Genomic DNA, 20,617 nt, shown 5'->3' with positions numbered 1-20,617 from the left:
AGTACCCACAACCAAATTTCAAACAGGCTCACAGTCCTCAACCCGAAAAATAACGCTGTTTTTCCAGGTCCCTGAAAATGTGGTTTTCGAGGAAGCTGCGGGGTTTATTATCCATCAATAGTCGATGCGTATCTGGGGGGAAGGCAAGGTCTTGATATGCTGAAGTGTCAGGCTTAAAAAAAGAGGAAGCGTTGAGATGTGAAAATGGGACGGCTAATCAGCTACGGTGAAATTAGAGAACAAAGTAGCTTTGATGGTGTCTTCCTTCATGGCAGTGTGTTATTGTGTATCACTTCATTTACAGATGTTAGCTTTGATGGCAGCCCTTTCAAGCCACGGTTCTGTTACTCTGTGGCGTGTGTTTCTCTGTCTTGGTGTGTGTGTGTCTGTGTTGGGGGGGTGTTGTGTGAGCGAGAGTCAAAAAGAAGAGTTTTGAGAACGCGAGCATCTTGAAACGCAGACCTCTTTCTCAGGTTCTTGTCAGTTTCATGCAGCCCGAGGCATCTGATCATGACAGGCTGCATTAGCCGACGAGTCCAGGTGCCCAGAGGTTGTATCGGATTGGCGTTGCGACCGGCTGAGCCGGGCCTACTTACCAGGTCGACAACCTCACATCATGCTCACAACTCTGAATTCTCATGCTCACTGGTTCTCAATTAGGTCTTCAGGTACCACCAGTATTGCTGGGTTTCTATTCTAACAGGTAGTTCATTAGATGCACCTATTGTTCCAGGTCTATACCCAGGGTGCAACCTGCAGGGGAGCCAGGGGGAGCTTAGCTCCTCTTAATAAGACATGAGCCCCCCTGAAAACATAATTTGTGACGTTTTGGAGGGTCTCTAGAATGTTGACGATATGCTATTTTTGTCACGCATTTCTATTTTTCTGTATCTCCATCATCATGGATCATGCATAAAATTAGGCTATTATTGATTTATGATTCATGCATGAGGGTGATTCATCACAAGTTCACTTTAATCAAGGTACTGGCATGCATGCTACTCTTACCATCACCATCAAAGTGTGGCGGTGCCATAACTCACTTTAACTCAAAGATAAGAAGAAAAAAAAACAGATTTCTGAGTCCCACTCAGTCTGCACGCTGAATATAATGGCGACAAATGAATAAGGGCGACAAAACCCAGGCCTCTGTGGTCACTTCTGTTTTAAGGTAAAGGCTATTGCCAATTACCTGTATTATTCACCATTAGCACTGTGTTGTATGTGATGGGTGGTGATGAGGACTGGATCCCTTATAGGCAGGCAGCCTGGCCTATTTCTGTTGGTATTTGCAATGCTCATGCATGTGTGTGTCGTTATAGGCTGACCCTCACATTCAATGTCTTAATTGCACCAAGAAATTATTGTGTTCGTCTGTATGTGATGGGTAACTTTAACCGTTGTTGATGAGGACTCGGTCCCTTGTAGGCAGCCTGGCGTGCTCTGTTTTTGATTTAATGCTCCTATTCGTGTTTTATTTGTTCCGATAAACTACAGAATACAGTACATGACTCTGCAGTGTGTACTGTGCCCTGCTTTAGTTGGCCGTGTTATGTCATATTGTGATGTTTGGTTTTGATAGCCATGTGGAGGTTTGAAGTGCTCATTGACCGATTATTACATATCAGATGTGCTGACATAAAGCAAGTAGGCCTACATGCTTGCAACTACGTATGCTTCTTTGCACCAAGAATCACAGTTCACAGTCATTTCAGGACTGACTGTCTGAGCTCCCTGCTAAAAAAAAGGGAGTTCCCCCAAAGGCCATGGTATAGTTGGCACACTGTCTAAAACCTCCTTGATTGGAGGCTAGAATAACTTGAACAACAGGTGAATGTAATGCACCTGCCAAAAAACAAAAAAAAAAACAGCAGAACTGGTGGTGCCTGAGGACCTAAATGAGAACAACATTTCTGGATTCATTCAGGCACCTGGAACACGTCATCAAACCAGGCCCATATATACCCCTAGTCCCACCAAATCTGTTGTTCACTGTTTACCTCTGGAATAAGGAGTGCAGAGCAGCTGACACTTCACTCAATCCAAACAAATGGGCAAACGGGCAATAGCACAGTAGGAGGATCCAGTCGCAAACCACTGGAGCCAAACTGCCACTCACTTAGTCAGGTCCAGAACCGCATGTGTGGAGACGGGTATGCAGGCGAAACAGAAATGGGTGAAGCTATTTACAAATATAATCAAAGGACCACTTTGGCATATGAATGTGAAGCACCCAGCCCGCATCGCTCAAAATCTGCAGGACTACATACTGTATTTCACAAAATGGAGCGTAATCTCCAAAATTCCCAACATAATTTTTAATATTGCATGGCAACAGGAAGTCTGCACACAGATCCGACCACACGGTTTTTCTGTTACGAGTGGATGAACCAAACTGTGTTCCTGTATGTGCGTTCTGATGGGCGGCACAGTGGCGCAGTGGTTAGCACTGCCGCCTCACAGCAAGAACGTCCTGGGTTTGAATCCCGGGGTTGTCCAACCTTGGGGGTCATCCCAGGTCGTCCTGTGTGGAGTTTGCATGTTCTCCCCATGTCTGCGGTGGGTTTTCTCCAGGTGATCCAGTCTCCCCCACCATCAAAAAGACATGCATGCTAGGGTTTCTGTGTCCCTGACCAGGGCAATGGGAAAAGAACTGGAGTTGATCCCCGGGCGCGGCATGAAGGCGGCAGCCCACTGCTCCTAGCTATACAGATCACAGCTAGGATGGGTTAATTTGCAGTAACTGAATTTTCCCAAGGGGATTAATAAAGGAAACTTACTAAAATTAATTAATTAACAACGGAGGCCGTATTGAGATGACATGTAACAGAAGCCTCAGAGTGCTTTTAGGCATGCATGCTAACGTCACCGTGCCGGCCATGGCTGCAGATGGAAAAGCAGACAAAGTAGTTTTCAGACTAATCGATTGTAAATCGCTCAGCTCTGGTCTCACCAGCCACGTAGTGGTCCCCCCCCCTTTTTTTTTTTTTTTACTGTGATCTAAGACCCCAGGTTTCTGGCATCCGGCGTCTCTCCACCATCACGCGGCGTTCCTTTTGAGAAGTGTTTTCTGTATTGTGTCCTCTGGCACCATGCGCTGTCCGTAATCAGTTATTAACAGAGGCCCAGTCAGGCTCCGTCATCACATTCAGGGTGCTCATCCAAGATGGCTCCGCGCTCCCTTGATTTATGGCAGATTGGACCAGCGCCTTTACTTCAGTGATGGCAGTACAAGGTGAGGGTAATTTATTCTGTTTGAGGTGGCAAATTGTGACTCCCAATGCATGGCGCACGGAGGCAAATCACAGAAGACCAGGAAGCGTCTGTGACACAGACGGAAAGCAGATGTGAGACAGACCTCAGCTTTTTGATGCTGACTTTATTTTGTTTGCGGTGCGTTTGTTTTTAAGTGAAGGAGATGCAGAAAGATGAGATAGTGACATGGTAATATGTGCACTCTTTTATGTATCAAGTTCAAACTGTTGGGTTCGATAGAGGCAGTGTTTCATATCCATATCGGAGGCTTTGAACTGAACCATGAACCCAAATTGTCTTGAAATAAGAGTCGAACCAGTGTGGAATGAGTTCCTAGACTGCAAAGCAAACAAAAACAAGATGTGCAAAGGTCTGGCCTTTGGTGCTTGGGAACAAAACAGAATAAAGAGAGAAGGAATTTTTGTTTTTCACAGTATGGTGTAGGGCGGCACGGTGGAACAGTGGTTAGTGCAGTTGCCTCACAGCAAGAAGGTCCTGGGTTCGAACCCCAGGGTTGTCCAACCTTGGGGGTCATCTCAGGTCATCCTCTGTGTGGAGTGTGCACGTTCTCCTCGTGTCTGCGTGGGTTTCCTCCGGGTGCTCCACTTTCCTCTCACAGTCCAAACACATGTAGGTCAGGTGAATCGGCCGTACTAAATTGTCTCTAGGTGCGAATGTGTCAGCCCTGTGATGGACTGGCGGCCTGTCCAGGGTGTCTCCTGCCTGCTGCCCAATGACTGCTGGGATAGGCTCCAGCATCCTGTGACCCCAATTGGGATAAGCGGCTTGGGGAATGGATGGACAATAAGGTGTAGGAAGGCAGAGGCAATACCATCTGACTGAGGGTGACAGGAGGTGAGGTTGAGGAACTTCTTGACAAAATGAGTTTTCAGCCTGCTACTTGAGATGGGACATGACCGGGCTGTACTCACCGCAGTGTGATGGTCATTCAATTATCGGGGAGTCCGGGGAGAAGAGATAAAGAGGCTGGGGGGGAGTAATGATCCGCCCAATACAGAAATGGGGAAAGCCAAACGGCCGGTAGGGGGCAACAGGCGGAGCACTGGCTGGTGTGTGGCGGCCTCAGGGGCACAGGGATGTAGATTTCTTGGCGGCCTTGTATGCAAACACCAGGGTGTTGGATTCAGTACAAGCTGCCAGGGGCACGCCAGCAGAGAGAGTGCAGAAAAGAGGCAGACGTGGCAGAAAAGGTTTTTCGAGAACGCGTAAGCTTACAGCACTCAAGTCTTGAACTTTGGGAGCCGGAGAGGGGGGCATTGAGTAGTGGTTATCGCACCACTACGGGTTATCCTCGTTGAACTTCGGATCAATTTTTCAAAGCTTTGTTTGTTTAAGTTCTGCACACTAGTCAAAGGAAACACTGTTTCTCTAACCTACACACATCGTTTGACCTTCTCTTCTGTTTTTTTGTTTTTTGTTTTTTTTTTACTTTGGCCAGCTACCCCACTCTTCCGAGCCGTCCCGGCTGCTGTTCCACCCCCTCTGCTGAGCAGGGGAGGGTTTCAGACTACCACATGCTTCCTCTAATACATGTGGAGTCACCAGCCGCTTCTTTTCACCTGACAGTGAGGAGTTTCACCAGGGGGACGTAGCGCGTGGGAGGATCACGCTATCCCCCCCCCCCCAAACAGGCGCCCCGACCGACCAGAGGAGGCGCTAGTGCAGCGACCAGGACACACACCCACATCCGGCTTCCCACCTGCAGACACGGCCAATTGTGTCTGTAGGGACGCCCGACCAAGCCGGAGGTAACATGGGGATTCGAACCAGCAATCACTGTGTTGGTAGACAATGGAATAGACCGCTACCCGGACGCCATCATTTGACTTTATAACAACACACTCACACACACACACTCACACAAAGTGCTCACCGCTTTGGCAGTTTTCTTCTTCGCTGTCTTCTTTATCACCAAGAGTAGTTCCCTGTCTATTTCTCTGTGTACCCGTCTCACTCCGTCCCACTTCCTGAAAAAACAACAACAGAGAGATACAGAAAGTGAGAAAGGTATTGGCGTGTCTCCATCAGAGTCTGTCGTCCCATTGGCGACTGTCCCAGTCTCCTCGTCTCCAGTGCCTCATTCGTCTTGATCTGTCCCAGAGAAACACTGTTAGCACACTGGCAACGGGCGGAGAAGAATCGGCCTCGTTTGCTTTAATCTGAGACGCCTGCGGCGCCGGCGTTCGAGGAGAGTAGGAGGGGATGGAGGAGCAAAGAAGAAGGGAAGAGAGTAGAGAGAAAGAGAGAGGATGTGTGTGAGAGAGAGAGAAGAGGTTGCTTGTACAGCCCCTCAAATTGCTAGTTAGCCACACTTTCATTCCCAAATTAGCAAAGGCTATATTGGGACGATAATCACTCCAGGAAGAGAGCAGGTAAAAGCAGAGAGGAGAGGAGCTCGGGAGAAGAGGAGGAGACGGGAGGATGAGACGCACGCGTGTGTTTTGTGTGCCCGTTTTCGTTTTGCGCCCATGTCGGCGTTCGTGCGCACGCGTCTGCCGGCTGGCGCGGCTGAAGGTCGAGCCTGGACAGGCGTGATGAAGCGGCGCGGGCCATACTCGTTAGCTTTTGAGGATATCATCCTTTATCATGAGAGCTGTCAGCTTGATGGCCGCTGCAGTGGGATGGGCATCGCACACTCAAACGAGGTTAAATATGTGCCTTTGATGGATGGTGACGCTCGCCAGTTTTGTGTGCGTGTGTGTGTTTGTGTGTGTGTGTGTGTGTGTGTGTGTGTGTGTGTGTGTGTGTGTGTGTGTGTGTGTGTGTGTGTGTGTGTGTGTGTGCGCACGCTCATGCGGGTGGATGCAATGATGCATTAAGTCCAGCTTTTCACTGTTGTCCATTAGTCAGCCAATGAAGGCTGACCACCCAGATTTTGTAGGCCACAGCCAGCAGGAAGTGTTGGGCTGCGAGAGACGGTGTGACAGACTGAGGAAAACGCTGTAGGAACGGATGAAAAAGAGTCCGGATTGACTCGACTTTCAAGGCGAGTCACCAGACCGCGGAGTCTAATGGTTTTTGTTCTTTGCTCTGTGGCGTCAAGTCGTCCTTTCATCCCTCTTCACATTAGTTCAGTGCCGGTCTTGGCCGGATGTTTTCCTATTTGATTGATTCTCAATTTTTCCCAAATCCCATTTCTTTTTTTAACTTTTAAAGCTGAAATCCCTGGTTTCTGCGATCTCTCCCTCCCCCCCGGCAGTGACGACGACAAACAAGATGCAGCAGCCATTGTGGCTTGTGTGCCGTCAGCTCAGCAGTAAACAGTTCCCACCCTTGTGAAAATGACCTCAGCAGATAATGTCATGTAGTACAAACTACATCCAACTACATGGGAACACTCTTCTACTGTAGTATTGATTGCGGAATTGGTAGATTATCAGCCTCCACATCGTCATCACTCCCATTTCCTGTTTGAGTAGGAACTTGGTTGCCGCTGCACCAGTGTTCATCCTACCTGGTCAAAACTTTCAGCTGCAGTTATGGAGAGTATCGCCGCCCATGATAAACATACCGGTTAGTTTTTTTTTGTTTTGGTTTTTTTGATTTTCCCCCCCAACTGTACTTGGCCAATTACCTGAGCTGTCCCGGTCGCTGCTCCACCCCCTCTGCCGAGCCGGGAGGGGCTGCAGACTACCACATGCCTCCTCCAGTACACGTGGGGTCGCCAGCCGCTTCTTTTCACCTGACATGACGTGATGGCAGCGCGTATTCACATTTCCAGTGGTCTCACCCAGTACCATCCATGCAGTGTCTTTATCCAAGTTTGTGTCTTCGTTTGATGGCTGGGAGAGCTGGCGCTGGGTTGGCTGAGAGAGCTTGGTCTGCTGCATCCTGTGGGCCCAGGGACCACGGCCCTGACCGGAGCTGCGCCCGAAGAGGAAACACCGAGGGTGGTCTGACAGGACGCGGAAGCGGGGCAGGCTAAGCTAACTGCTAGCCCACGCAGACCAGCAGTTCCGACAGCCATCCTGGTGTTCGTTCTCCTGGACAGTGATTTTTTTTTTTGGAGGTTGATATATGTGTTCTTGTAGGTTTCAGATATGTTTAGATATGTTTTTGTCTTCGTGTGGCACTGCTGTGGGCTGGAGCAAACGACATGAAATGAAACGCCAGTGTTTCTGATTCCTGACAGTGAGGACTTTCGCCAGGGGGACGTAGCGCGTGGGAAGATCCCGCTATTCCTCCCAGTTCGCCCTCCTCCCCTCAAACAGGCGCGGCCAATTGTCTAGGAACGCCTGATCAAGCCGGAGGTAATACAGGGATTCGAACCAGCAATCCCAGTGTTGGTAGGCAACGGAATAAACCGCTACGCTACCCGGACTCCCCAATTAGTATTTTGTAACCTGACTCCATGGTCCAGGTGGAAGAAATAACTATTAATTAATGGAGAAAAACCCCGGAATTCAGATTTTAAGTACCGCCGTGTAAAAGAAAGTGAAGTAGCGACACCAAAGCCCAGTGAAGTAACGAGTTTAGCATTCAGCGCCATCCACACCCCCACCGCTGATGGCTTCCCATGAGCGTATGTCGGGCTACGGCGTTGAGGGATGGCAGGGGGGGGTGGAGCACTTTGTTCCGGTGAAGAGCAAGTGGTTCGGTGCTAATGGCCAGCAGCTCTGGCTCATCTCATGACCCTGCAGCGGCTCGCACAACAGACACACACGTCACGGATCTTCTCTCCAGATGTCAGTAAGGGTCCGTTGGGGTAAATTTGGAAAATGACTTCTGTTTAACATGTTCACATGGGATTTTTTTTTATCATCTGGTCAAGCCAGAGATGCGATCTAGATACTTCCCACAGAAACGCCAAAGAAAAAGATTCAGCTTGATTGAATTTTTCCGCCAACACATGCACACACACACACACACACACACACACACACACACACACACACCAAAAACAAAACTGATTGGTTAGATTTTTCTTCTGATGCATCAAAAAAAAAATCTGATTGGTTAAATATTTCTTTTGCCACAAAACCACTGAAAAGCCAACTGCACTTGCAGCATAACGCGGCAATACAAGATGATCCAACACACAATATGACAACACAGACAAACAGATCTGTTGGATCAGACCGAATCTTCTCTTAATGTTTTCCATCTGAGGATTTAAAGGGCCTCGTGTGAAGGTCTTGAAGGCCTTCACATAAGAAAGAAGAAGAAAGCCATTTTATCTTGTCATTGTAGGTTACGACGAAATGTGTTCTCTGCATTTAACCCATCCTATTGTATAGGAGCAGTGGGCAGCTGCAGCACCCTGGGACCAATTCCAGTTCTTCTTTCATTGCCTTGCTCAGGAGTATTAACCCTACAGGAGTATTAACCCTAACATGCATGTCTTTTTGACGACAGCGTAACAGCATGAATTGAAACATTACACTGTGCAAGTGCGGTAGACTTCAGTGACTACAGTCACAGGAGCAGCCAAACACAAAAGATGGAGTGAGACGAGGCACTGGAAGGTACAGTAGATTTGGATAAATGCAGTCACGAGACGTGTAACTAGAACGAGATCTGTTTTAATAACTTTATTCATATAGCACTTTTCAAAACAAAGTTACAAAATCCTTCACAAGACAAAAAAGTGATAGAAAATGATAAAAAAAAAAATAAAAACAGTTAAGCAACACTGGGAAGGGGCCCTAAAAGAGCAGAGTGTAGGGCCCCTAACAGAACAGAGGGTAGGGCCCCTAACAGAACAGAGGGTAGGGGTCCTAACAGAACAGAGTGTATGGGTCCTAACAGAACAGAGGGTAGGGGTCCTAACAGAACAGAGGGTAGGGGTCCTAACAGAACAGAGGGTAGGGGCCCTAACAGAACAGAGTAGGGGCCCTAACAGAGAGAGTGTAGGGGTCCTAACAGAACAGAGGGTAGGGCCCTTAACAGAATAGCGTGTAGGAGCCCTAACAGAACAGAGTAGGGGCTGTAACAGAACAGAGTGTAGGGCCCCTAACAGAACAGAAAGTAGGGCCCCTAACAGAACAGAGTGTAGGGCCCCTAACAGAACAGAAGGTAGGGCCCCTAACAGAATAGTGCACATGCATGTGCACAATTGACTCAGATCAGGCAGCGACGTGAACAAAAATTATTTTAAAAAATGTGATAATCCAAAAAAATGTGTTAAGTTATAAAGGAACAACTTCCTCTAGGTTGCAGTCAAAACAGGAAGTGTTGCCTATTCCTTTTGCTGCCCAATCTGAGTTAACGGAAGATGTGAGTCACGCACGCGCAATGGTAAACTGTTTACCCAGCTTTGTTATATTACGAAAATAAAGACAGGATAAGGGTTAGACCAAAATGGTCGCATATCAGACCTTTTCTTTTTGGAATGTGCAAGTTCGTAGTAGACGTGGTAGCTTTCGTGCGAGGGTCCAGCTCGGAGGCTGCACATCCACAGACTGACAGGCAAAACATTTTATTAGCTAGATTTTTTTTAGCTTAAGATCTGCATATTAACAACCTTTTTTTTCCCCCATATTTCCCCTTCAATTGAGTTGGGTGCTGTGTAATGGTCTTATTGGACGTCCGGGTGGTGTGGCGGTCTATTCCGTTGGCTACCAACACAGGGATCGCTGGTTCGAATCCCCACGTTACCTCTGGCTTGGTCGGGCATCTCTACAGACACAATTGGCCATGTCTGCAGGTGGGAAGCCGCTCCACATGTATTGGAGGAGGTATGTGGTAGTCTGCAGCCCTCCCCGGATCGGCAGTGGAGCAGCGACCGGGACGGCTCGGAAGAGTGGGGTAATTGGCCGGATACAATTGGGAAGAAAGGGGGGGAATCCAAAAAAACGTTTTATAATGGCAGGTAAAACACTGTTTTTTCTGTCCGTGTGTGTAATCTATCTGCTGCTGATCTCCATACGACTGGGCCTGTCAGCCTAATTCCTGTGCAGTTATGACCATATGATCAAGGACCTCTTGCAGTTGTGTGATTCAAAACCTTTATAAAACCGGTTTTACCCTGCAATTGAGTGCTAACTCCTCGACTGGTTTGTCGCCTCATCCAAGCAGTGGAGAAGAGGAGATACGCCTGGTGGAGATCTGCACTCTACTGAGTGCACTCTTTCAGTTCCACTTTTTATTCTCTGCTGACAAAAATAGTGAAAAAAAGAAAGTCGAAGGACTTCTACGGTGGCAAATAGTGTGGACGACATCGCACAATCAGAATGAGATAAATACCAGTGTCCATCCATTAGCCGAACCGCTTATCCTACTCTCAGGGCCGCGGGGATGCTGGTCCCACATATTTCTTTTTTATCTTTTATTTTGTGAATGTTTGATTGATAAAGGGTCGAAACTCGACATGAATCCACTGTTTCATGTTGTAGAGTAGAAAGTGCAACATACTGCCCGTTGCCTTTAAAAAACAGTGTAAATGTGCTTTGATTAAGACGTTCCTATCTACCGCTGACCGACATTAAAACCTGCACTTGTCAATTTTCTATAGTGTGCTTCAGCTTAATGCGTCAGATGGTTGTGATTTGTCACACAGGCAGTCCGGTAAATATGAGAGAATTCTGAGTTGTGTTTGAAAAAAAAGTCGACTTGGTTCACCATTTTGATGTAAAAACGACCCTTAATGGTTGCACAATATTGATATAGTAAGCACCACCTCCTCTCTCTCGCTTTCTCTCGCTCTCTCTCTCCCCCCTCTCTGTCTCTCGCTCTCTGTCTCTCCCCCTCACTCCCCCCCCCCCACTCTCTCCCCACCCTCTCTCACTTCCCCCGTCTCTGTTCTTTAGCGGAGTTAATGTACACGGTGGAGCTGGCGGGGGGTCTGGGAGCCATCTTGCTGCTGCTAATCTGCCTGGTGACCCTCTACAAGTGCTACCGGATCGAGCTCATGCTCTTCTATAGGAACCACTTTGGCAGTGAGGACGTGGACGGAGGTAAGATATGATCCGATAAAATGACCTGATGTAAAAGATGAGCTTCACCTTGTGTTCCAGCTACTAACATAATGTCCCTTGAAATGGTGGGATGCAGATGAATTTACTGAATTTACAAAACTCTTCCAGATTTGTCTCCCTATGTGTCAATGATGGGTCTGTATTGCAAGGTGCAAATTGAATTGCATTCAAATTTTGTAGTCAAATTTAGAATTTTGTTGGGTTTGTCCCAACTGCTCCAATTTAATTCAAAAGTTGATTTTGTTCTCCCAATTCCTCCCCCTGCATATGTGGTTGACGCTTAATTTCGGTGTGCATTACGGTAACAATAATAAAATCCAGCCCTTGTATAACGAAAGTGAGAGCTGTGTCTGCATTATCAGCACAAAGTCAAACACGTTTTCAGTGGGTGTCGGACTCCGCCAAGGTTGTCCCTTGTCTGCGGTTCTGTTTGTGATATTCATGGACAGGATCTCAAGGCACAGCCAAGGTGAGGAGTGTGTCTGTTTCAGGAACCTGAGAATTGGATCTCTGCTCTTCACAGATGATGTGGTTTTGTTGGCTTCATCAAAACGCAACCTCCAGCACACACTGGGGGCAGTTTACAGCTGAGTGTGAGATGGCCGGGATGAGAGTCAGCACCTCCAGGTCTGAGGTCATGGTTCTCTACCGAAAAATGGTGGCTTTCTCCCTCTGGGTTGGGGATGAGTTGTTGCCTCAAGTGAAGGAGTTCAAGTATCTCGGGGGCCTTGTTCACGAGTGAGGGTAGGATGGAGCGGGAGATTAACAGGCGGGTTGGTGCAGCATCAGCAGTAATGCGGATGTTGTACCGGACCATTGTGGTGAAGAGGGAGCTGAGCCGGAAGGCAAAGCTCTCAATTTACCAGTCAATCTTCGTTCCAATCCTCACCTATGGTCATGAGCTTTGGGTAGTGACTGAAAGGGTGGGATCGTGGATATAAGCGGCTGAAATTAGTTTCCTCCGTAGGGTGTCTGGGCTCAGCCTTACAGATAGGGTGAGGAGCTCGGACATCCGGAGGGAGCTCGGAGTAGCGCTGCTGCTCCTTCACGTCGAAAGGAGCCAGTTGAGGTGGTTCCGGCATCTGATCAGGATGCCTCCTGGGCGCCTTCTTTTGGAGGTTTTCCGGGCATGTCCAACTGGGAGGAGACCCCGGGGTAGACCCAGAACTCGCTGGAGGGACTACATGTCCAGTATGGCCTGGGAACGTCTTGGGATCCCCCAGAAGGAGCTGGAGGACGTTGCTGGGGAGAGGGACGTCTGGAGTGCCCTACTTATTTTGCTGCCACCGTGACCCGACCCCGGAGAAGCGGCTGATGATGAGATGAGATTACGGTAACAATTCATCATCAGCTCCACTGGATCAATTTGTTGTCTTCTCGACCTTGTTTCCACATTCTTCGTAAGTCTTAAAGGGCTGTGGGTACAGTAGATGTTTGTCTGTGTTTGCGGTATTGTGTGTCTGTAAGCACACCATGTGATGATGAGGTAGATGATGAGCTGTCCAAGTCTCTCGGGAAAGCAAATGAAAACGCAGTCGTGTAGCCAGACAAGTAGAAAAAAGAAAAAGAAAAAAAAACAGTTTCTCCGGAGCCCCGTCTCAGATAGAAACAAAATGTGACTGGGCCGGGTGGCTGAGTCCCGGGCTAATTGATGCATCAAACCGAGACAAGAACCAAATTTTAATTTGATCCCTGTAATGAGTCTCTTAAGCACCCGGGCTGGAATGGATTCAGGGGAGAGAGATTAGTTTGGGGAGGCCAGGGGACAGTGTTTTGGTAGAATGAGATGGAAACAGAGAGAGAGAGAGAGAGAGAGAGTTGTGAGCGTTAAAAAGTAAGGGACATACTGTATTCCACTCTGCTCATCCCAAGCCCGCCTGCTCCCAGCCCTGTTTAACTCTGATGGCTGCGACATCAGACATTTCAATGAAAGTCATTACTCCTGGCTGTGTTGGGCTTTAGGCCCCCTGGAAAGTGGAGCCCTGCCATAATAAATGGCCCAGAGGCAGTTGTGTTGAAAAAGGGTGGAGGAAAAAATGTCAGGCCTTGAACTTAATGCCAAACAGCAATTGTCTCCTTTAATTGTGCCACCCGAGTGAGTGCTTGGAGAGAGAAACAGATTTTCAATTTGTTCTTGGGTATAAGGGGATCAGGTTCAATAAGACACACCAGGTTGCCTCTGGAGTTCTCAGGAGACCCCTGGCACTTTCCTCCATGCCGCGGTCGATTAGATCACTCCAACACCACGGCTGACACACGCACGCACACACGCACGCACGCACACACACACACACAAACACACATGCTCCCTCGCTCTCTTTCTCACATGCACACACACACACACCCAAGCTCGCTTTCATACCAAAATACATACACATGCAAACACTCAACCATGCAGGCACAAATATTTGCATGTACCCAAAGCATGCCCACTCACATACACATACAAACTCACTCAGTCACTTTTATTCATACACACACACACACACACACACACACACACACACACACACACACTCACAGTTGTGTTTCAATATCCTTGTGTGGACCCCTCACTTACTACATTAATTTCCTAGCCCTTAACCTAGCCCTTCATTTCCTTAACCTGAACCACGCAAACTTCATTTCCTTAACCTGAACCACGCAAACTACACGCCTAACCCTAACCCTAATTCTAACCGTAACCCTAAAACCAAGTCCTAACCCTAAAATAGACCCTTTTCCTTGTGAGGACCTCTGAAATTTCCACACAAGGTTGGTGCTGTCGGGTTTTGCTATCCTTGTGTGGACATTTGGTCCACACAAGGATAGCTAAACATGTATACACACACACACACGCACATCAATAAGCAGGAAAGAGTGACACCTGGACTTTGTCCTCTGTTGAATGGAGGGGAAAAAACATCAGGAGAGATTCGCTGAGATCTCATCTCTATGGTAACTGCTGCAACCAGAGAGAGCGAGAGACAGAGAGAGAGAGACACACACACAGACACGGGGAGACACACACATGCACACACAGAGAGAGACAGACACAGAGAGCGACAGAGACACACACACACACACACAGATTATTGTTCTAATTACTGTCAGTTACTGTGCAAATACTATTCTATATTTCTACCAGTTCTATCTATTCCTTTTTCCATTTATTTATTTTTTATTATTGTTACTCTGTTAACCTATTACACTGTCACCTGCTTTGGCAACATGGTAGTGAATGCAGTCATGCCAATAAAGCATCACTGACTTGGATGAAATTGAATTGAATTGAATTGAGAGAGCGAGATACAGAAAGAGAGAGAGCGATACAGAGAGAGCTACACACAGAGAGAGATACAGAGAGATACAGAGAGAGAGAGAGAGATACAGAGAGAGAGCTACACAGAGAGAGAGATGCACAGAGAGAGAGCGAGAGAGAGAGAGAGAGAGCGATACAGAGAGCTACATAGAGAGATAGAGAGAGAGATACACAAAGAGAGAGAGAGATACAGAGAGCTACATAGAGAGAGAGATACACAGAGAGAGAGAGAGATACAGAGAGAGAGCTACACAGAGAGAGATGCACAGAGAGAGAGAGAGATACAGAGAGAGAGCTACACAGAGAGAGAGATGCACAGAGAGAGAGCTACACAGAGAGAGAGATGCACAGAGAGAGAGCGAGATAGAGGTAACTCCATGCAAGACATGGCAGCACACGTGTTTTATTCCTCAATAATGCCATTAAACATTAAACCACAGCTTCTGGCACTATAAGTGTTTCTCCTCCCTCATACTTGTGACGTCGTCTACACAAATCAAAGGATTTTTTTTTCCCCACCGCGTCCACCCGAGAAACCGAACCGACTACCCGGCTGCCTCTGCTCCATTTTGCCTTCCGCATAAATAGTGAGATTTATGTAAGCAGACGATGGACTGTCAGCAGCTAGTCATTAGCGCCCTTTTAGTTAAAGACCTCTCGGTTGTAACAACGTACGGGGCGTCGGTGGAGTCAATAACACCCGTCATGATGACAAGAGCCGAGAGCTTGTCAAGTGGGTGGGAACTCATCGGCGCTCCGCCGCAAAAAAATAAATAAAAAAGACTTCGTCAAGCTCTGCCAGATTGCAGATATGAGGTTCTCCTAGGTTTTTAGATGTTGCACATTCAATATCATCCCCCCCCCCCTCGTTTGCAGCAACGTGATATAGCCTTCTTGTTAAGTATGTTGGTGACCCACTTCTTAAATTTTTTGGGGGGGAAAGAGAGAAATTGACCTCGCATCCACAAGACGAGGCACTTTATTTATTTATTTGTTGGTTTGTTTATTTATTCGGTGGAATTGCTCAGTTTAAGTACAAAAGTTGGGATTGAGACACTAACTGAAACGGCCGGGACGGCGCCTCTTGCAGTCTGGAGGAGAATCTCTATTCAAATCTGAGGCACGTCGAACATCGAGACGCCAAACACAACCTCGTTTATACGAGGATAGGTCAGGGTGCTCGTGAGCCGTCTACCCGTTGCTGTGCGTATCTTCGGATTCGAGTATGCATGTTAACCCGCCGATCTGCACGCCATGGAAACCAAATGGAGCTCCGCGGTACGGCGGAGCTTTGGCTCTCGGCGGAAAGTTCAAAAGTTCACTGAAGATAACTGCACATTGCATATTCCACTCCCGCTGCAGTGTGTTCCAGTCAAGCTGCTCCCTCTGGACGACTTGCTCTGTGTGTGTGTGTGTGTGTGTGTGTGTGTGTGTGTGTGTGTGTGTGTGTGTGTGTGTGTGTGTGTGCGTGCGTGCGTGCGTGCGTGTGCATGCATGCATGCATGCATGTTGATAAGGTAGAGGGTGGATGTGATTCCAGAGGCGTGTTGTGCTCCTTATGTAGCGGCCCTCGACGGAGGAGGGAGCGACGACTCCGCAAGATGTGGGAGAAGGGTCAATATCTCTCTCTCTCTCTCTCTCTCTCTCTCTCTCTCTCTCTCTCATCCTCACTTGTTCCACAGACAAGTGAATCAGCTGCACTAGAATATCTATCTACCCGCCCACACAGTTCTTCTTGTGAAGGAGACGTATCCTTGTGGGGGGAGGGGGGGGTAGATTTATATCACTATTAGGTGGAATATGAGCCTTCGAGTTGGTTAAACGGCGAGATGATGATGAGTTTACATTTCAATTATTCTGACATCTCCCCCGTTTTGTAGCATAATCTGTGTGTTACAGAATGCATCAGATTAATTGCGTGGTGTCATGATGTAAAGACAATGAATCGTGCCATGAAGCGGTTGCCAGATATCAAGATTACCCTCGTGGAAAATGATGAATCTTGATGACAGGTCTCATGGTGGTGTCTGGAGAGAGACAGGCGAGAGAGATCGGAATGTAAAATGGAGAGCATATTAAAGGGGTAGATAAAATAAGATGCTGTCCCGGAGATTGATCCTCGGAAGGCCCATGTCCTGACCCCAACTCTCTCTCTCTCTCTCTCTCTTTCTCTCCCCCCACTCACTCACTCTCTCCCTCTGTCTCTCTCTCTCTCTCTCTCTCTCTCTCTCTCTTCCCCCACTCACTCACTCTGTCCCTCTCTTTCTCTCTCTCTCTCTCCCTCTGTCTGTCTCTCTCTCTCTCTCTCTCTCTCTCTCTCTCTCTCTCTCTCTCTCTCTCTCTCTCTCTCGCTCACGCTGTGGTCGGCCCCTCTGAAACGGGGCGATCATGTACCATGCAATTGTCCCAAGAGCCAATGTTGAATGGGATGCATCATGCACTGTATGTTGCATTGCGTATACAAACCCTTTCCAAGTTCCCGTTTTTCTCTTTTCCACCCTCACCTCTTTGAAATGTTTGCCAGCTTGGGTGGGAAACGTTGATAATTGATCTTACTCGAGATGAGAGCCCTCACCCTGTACTCTCTGAAAACCGTCATCAGTCAAGTCTGTCATAGGTGTGCCGTCCCCATGTGTTTTGCCCATGGCAGGTGGCGTCAGGCTGGCGGACACCGGATTCGTTTCAGATGTGGTAGATCAAGTGGTTTGCCCGGTAGTGATTTGGGGGGGGGGGGTTGCCATTAAGGTTGTAGCCATAATTAAAAGCAGTAAATCAGCCAGAGAGGTCAGTGGGATGGAGGCGGCTATGATGGAGAGATGGGGTGAGTAATGAACGGCATTGTTCGCCGGAAGGAAAAACAAAAGATAGTGAGAGTGCTGGGCACAGCTCTGGGTTTGAACAACATGGGGAGGAAAAAAGAAACGACCTTAAATTGCACGTTACACAAGGAACACTTTGTAAGAACAAGGCAAGGCCACCCTCTATCAACAGCACATTCCATGCACAAACACAAATCCCAAGTACTTTTCAAAAGCCATAAATATATTACATGAGAAATACAGAGTAAAATGGCAGAATTGCAGGGCATCCAGGTAGTGTAGTGGTCTATTCCGTTGCCTACCAACATGGGCATCGCCGGTTCGAATCCCCGTGTTACCTCCGGCTTGGTCAGGCGTCCCTACCGACACAATTGGCCGTGTCTGTGGGTGGGAAGCTAGATGTGAGTATGTGCCCTAGTCGGTGCACTAGTGCCTCCTCTGGTCAGGGGGGGAGGGGATAGCATGGTCCTCCCATGCGCTGCATCCCCCTGATGAAGCTCCTCACTGTCAGGTGAAAAGAAGCGGCTGGTGACTCCACGTGTATTGGAGTAGACGTGGTAGTCTGCAGCCCTCCCCGGATCAGCAGAGGGGGTGGAGCAGCGACTGGGACGGCTCGGAAGAGTGGGGTAATTGGCCGGGTACAATTGGGGAGAAATCCCAAAAAAAATGACAGAATTAAAGTGGCAAAGAAATAGAAAGTAGAGAAATCAGAATCAAATAGCATGAAAAGATTAAAATGGGTCAAAGTGCAAAGTGAGTAAGGGTGAAGGTGCAGCGCTCAGTAGGCTGAGGAGTCATTCAGTTACCGGGGTCTTATTTTAGGTTTCGGTCTGACATCTTGTGGAGGTTTGTTCCATGTGTCGCATAATAACTGAGTTCTGCCTCACCATGTTTTGGTGTAACTCGGGGCTTACTTCGCAGACCTTTCCCAGATGACCTGAGCGGTTAAGAGGGTTCAGGCGGTAAAAGCAAGTCTGAGGTGTACTTTGGTGCTAAACCACTGAGACGTTTGTAGATGGGCAGCGGTATTTCAGCGTGTATTCCGTGAGACACTAGAAGCCAGTGCAGAGAGCTGAGCGTGAGAGTCCAGTGTCGAGTCCAGTTTGAAAGACATGCTTATCCCACCTCACCATGTTCAGGCCAAGGCTTCATCCGTCTCCGTGTTCTTCACAGCAGACATTAAGGGAGGACAAAAGGATGTCTGGCCTGGAGGGTGAATTGGAACTTTGCAGAAACTCTTCAAACTATTTATTACCTATGCCTTATGGGAAACAAAAACTCTGACACGATGTCTGTCTGTCTCTCTCTTGCTGTCTTTCTCTCTTTATCGCTCTCTTGGTCTCTCTCTCTCTCTCTCTGTTTGTCTCTCTGTCTCTCTCTTTGTCTCTTGCTCTCTTTGTCTTGCTCTCACTCTTGGTCTCTTTCTCTTGCTCTCTTTGTCTCTCTCACTCACTCTCTGTCTGTCTGTCTCTTGTTCTCTTTGTCTTTCTCTCTCTCTTTGCCCCCCCCCCCCCCCAACTTGCAGATAACAAGGACTACGATGCTTACCTGTCCTATACCAAAGTGGACCCAGACCAGTGGAGCCAAGAGACCAGGGAGGAAGAACGCTTCGCCCTGGAGATCCTCCCCGACGTCCTGGAGAAGCATTATGGGTATAAACTCTTCATTCCAGACAGGGACTTGATCCCCACAGGAAGTAAGCGCCTCTCTCTCTTTCGCTCTCTCTCTGTCTCTGTCTCTCATGGAGAGCTCAACTTGTGTAGAGTGCTTGTCAAACTAGTGTTGTTGCCGTCATCAGTTGTGTCTGTGATATGCTTTGTATGTCTGTTTGTGTTTTCCTGCCGTGCATTTGTGTTGTGGTGTAACTGATGCCCCCTCCATACCCCCCCCCCAGGTGTAACTAAGGCCGAATGTGCATGGTCATTGTTTTTAAGTTGGACAACTCTAAAAACAATCTTCTTCACTACATGGTTGAAATGGGGTGGATTGGTTTACTGTAAAATAACGGGGCCGTGAGAGTCGTCACTGTCTTGCAGGGTGGAGGTGGAATGCATGTTGGGAGTGTGCCATCGCAGTTATTTCTTTTTTACTCAGTTCTCCACTTCGAGTCGCTAACAGGTGCATCAATCCCAGATAACAGATCAGGAAAAAGCATTCATAAGCCCATCGTGTCAAAAATGCAGCCTTAAATAAGCCGATAAACAAACACCGCCACAAAATAAAGATGGCTCCTGACTTTAAAAAAAAACAAAATGGTCATGAGAAAAAGTGTCAAAACAACAATGAAAGCACAAATGCTAGTCTACTAGAATTCTCTCATGTATTTCATCAGACCACTCCTCACAGCATGCCGGGGAATAAAAGGCTGAACTACGACACCAGTACAATTATTCAAAGCATCCCAGTGTTCCCAGTTACAGACCTGAAAAGGGTCCTTTTTGTGGGGTCAGTTGCTTCACGTGCCTCAGCTAAAAGAAAAATGCTGGAGGAGTCGTCAGTTACATTCAACATATTACAGTAATCTGATTACAAAAGATGGTCACAGTAACTAGTTTAAGTTGTAAAAAAAAAAAAAAAAAAGATGCGTGATTCCTCTGAAACATATCTGATTATGATTGCGGGGCATCCGGGTATTGTAGCGGTCTATTCCATTACCTACCAACATGGGGATCACCGGTTCGAATCCCCGTGTTACCTGCAGCTTGGTCGGGCGTTCCTACAGACACAATTGGCCATGTCTGCGGGTGGGGAGCCGGATGTGAGTGTGTGTTCTGGTCGCTGCACTATTGCCTTCTCTGGTCAGTCGGGGCACCTGTCCGAGGGGGAGGGGCAACTGGAGGGAATAGCGTGGTCCTCCTGCACACTACGTCCCCCTGGCGAAACTCCTCACTGTCAGGTGAAAAGAGGCGGCTGGTGACTCCACATGTATCGGAGGAGGCATGTGGTAGTCTGCAGCCCTCCCCGGATCGGCAGAGGGGGTGGAGCAGCGACCGGGATGGCTCAAAAGAGGGGGGGGGGTGATTGGCCGGATGCAATTGGGGAGAAAAGGGGGGGGGGGGATTAAAAAAAAAAGATGATCATAATTTACACATGAAGCATATCGACAATCAGTAGTATTATCGATAACCGTTTAACAAATTTCCCCAGAAATTGTAATACATACTGGAGTAATTATATAAGTGCAACTATAGGGTGGTTAGGTTAATAATTGTAAGTTATTGGGTTTTTACTTCAAGTACTTATTAATTTTGAATAATTCAGAGGATTATCATGATGCTAAAAACTAATAATGTATATTTAAAATG

At 47.8% G+C, this 20,617-nt stretch overlaps 1 protein-coding gene across 1 annotated transcript in view; it reads left to right on the top strand.

Moving 5' to 3' along the window:
* The window catches only part of il1rapl1b (interleukin 1 receptor accessory protein-like 1b), a 351,976-nt gene that overhangs the window by 323,589 nt on the left and 7,770 nt on the right, over positions 1-20,617 (top strand). The window contains exons 8-9 of the mRNA XM_056301353.1: positions 11,025-11,171; positions 18,838-19,008. Of these exons, the coding sequence (XP_056157328.1) occupies positions 11,025-11,171; positions 18,838-19,008 (318 nt within the window). The remainder of the gene's footprint in view (positions 1-11,024; positions 11,172-18,837; positions 19,009-20,617) is intronic.

This window comes from Lampris incognitus, chromosome 21 (assembly GCF_029633865.1).
Source record: "Lampris incognitus isolate fLamInc1 chromosome 21, fLamInc1.hap2, whole genome shotgun sequence".
Taxonomy (NCBI): Eukaryota; Metazoa; Chordata; class Actinopteri; order Lampriformes; family Lampridae; genus Lampris; species Lampris incognitus.
This window is presented reverse-complemented; position numbering and strand designations above follow the sequence as displayed.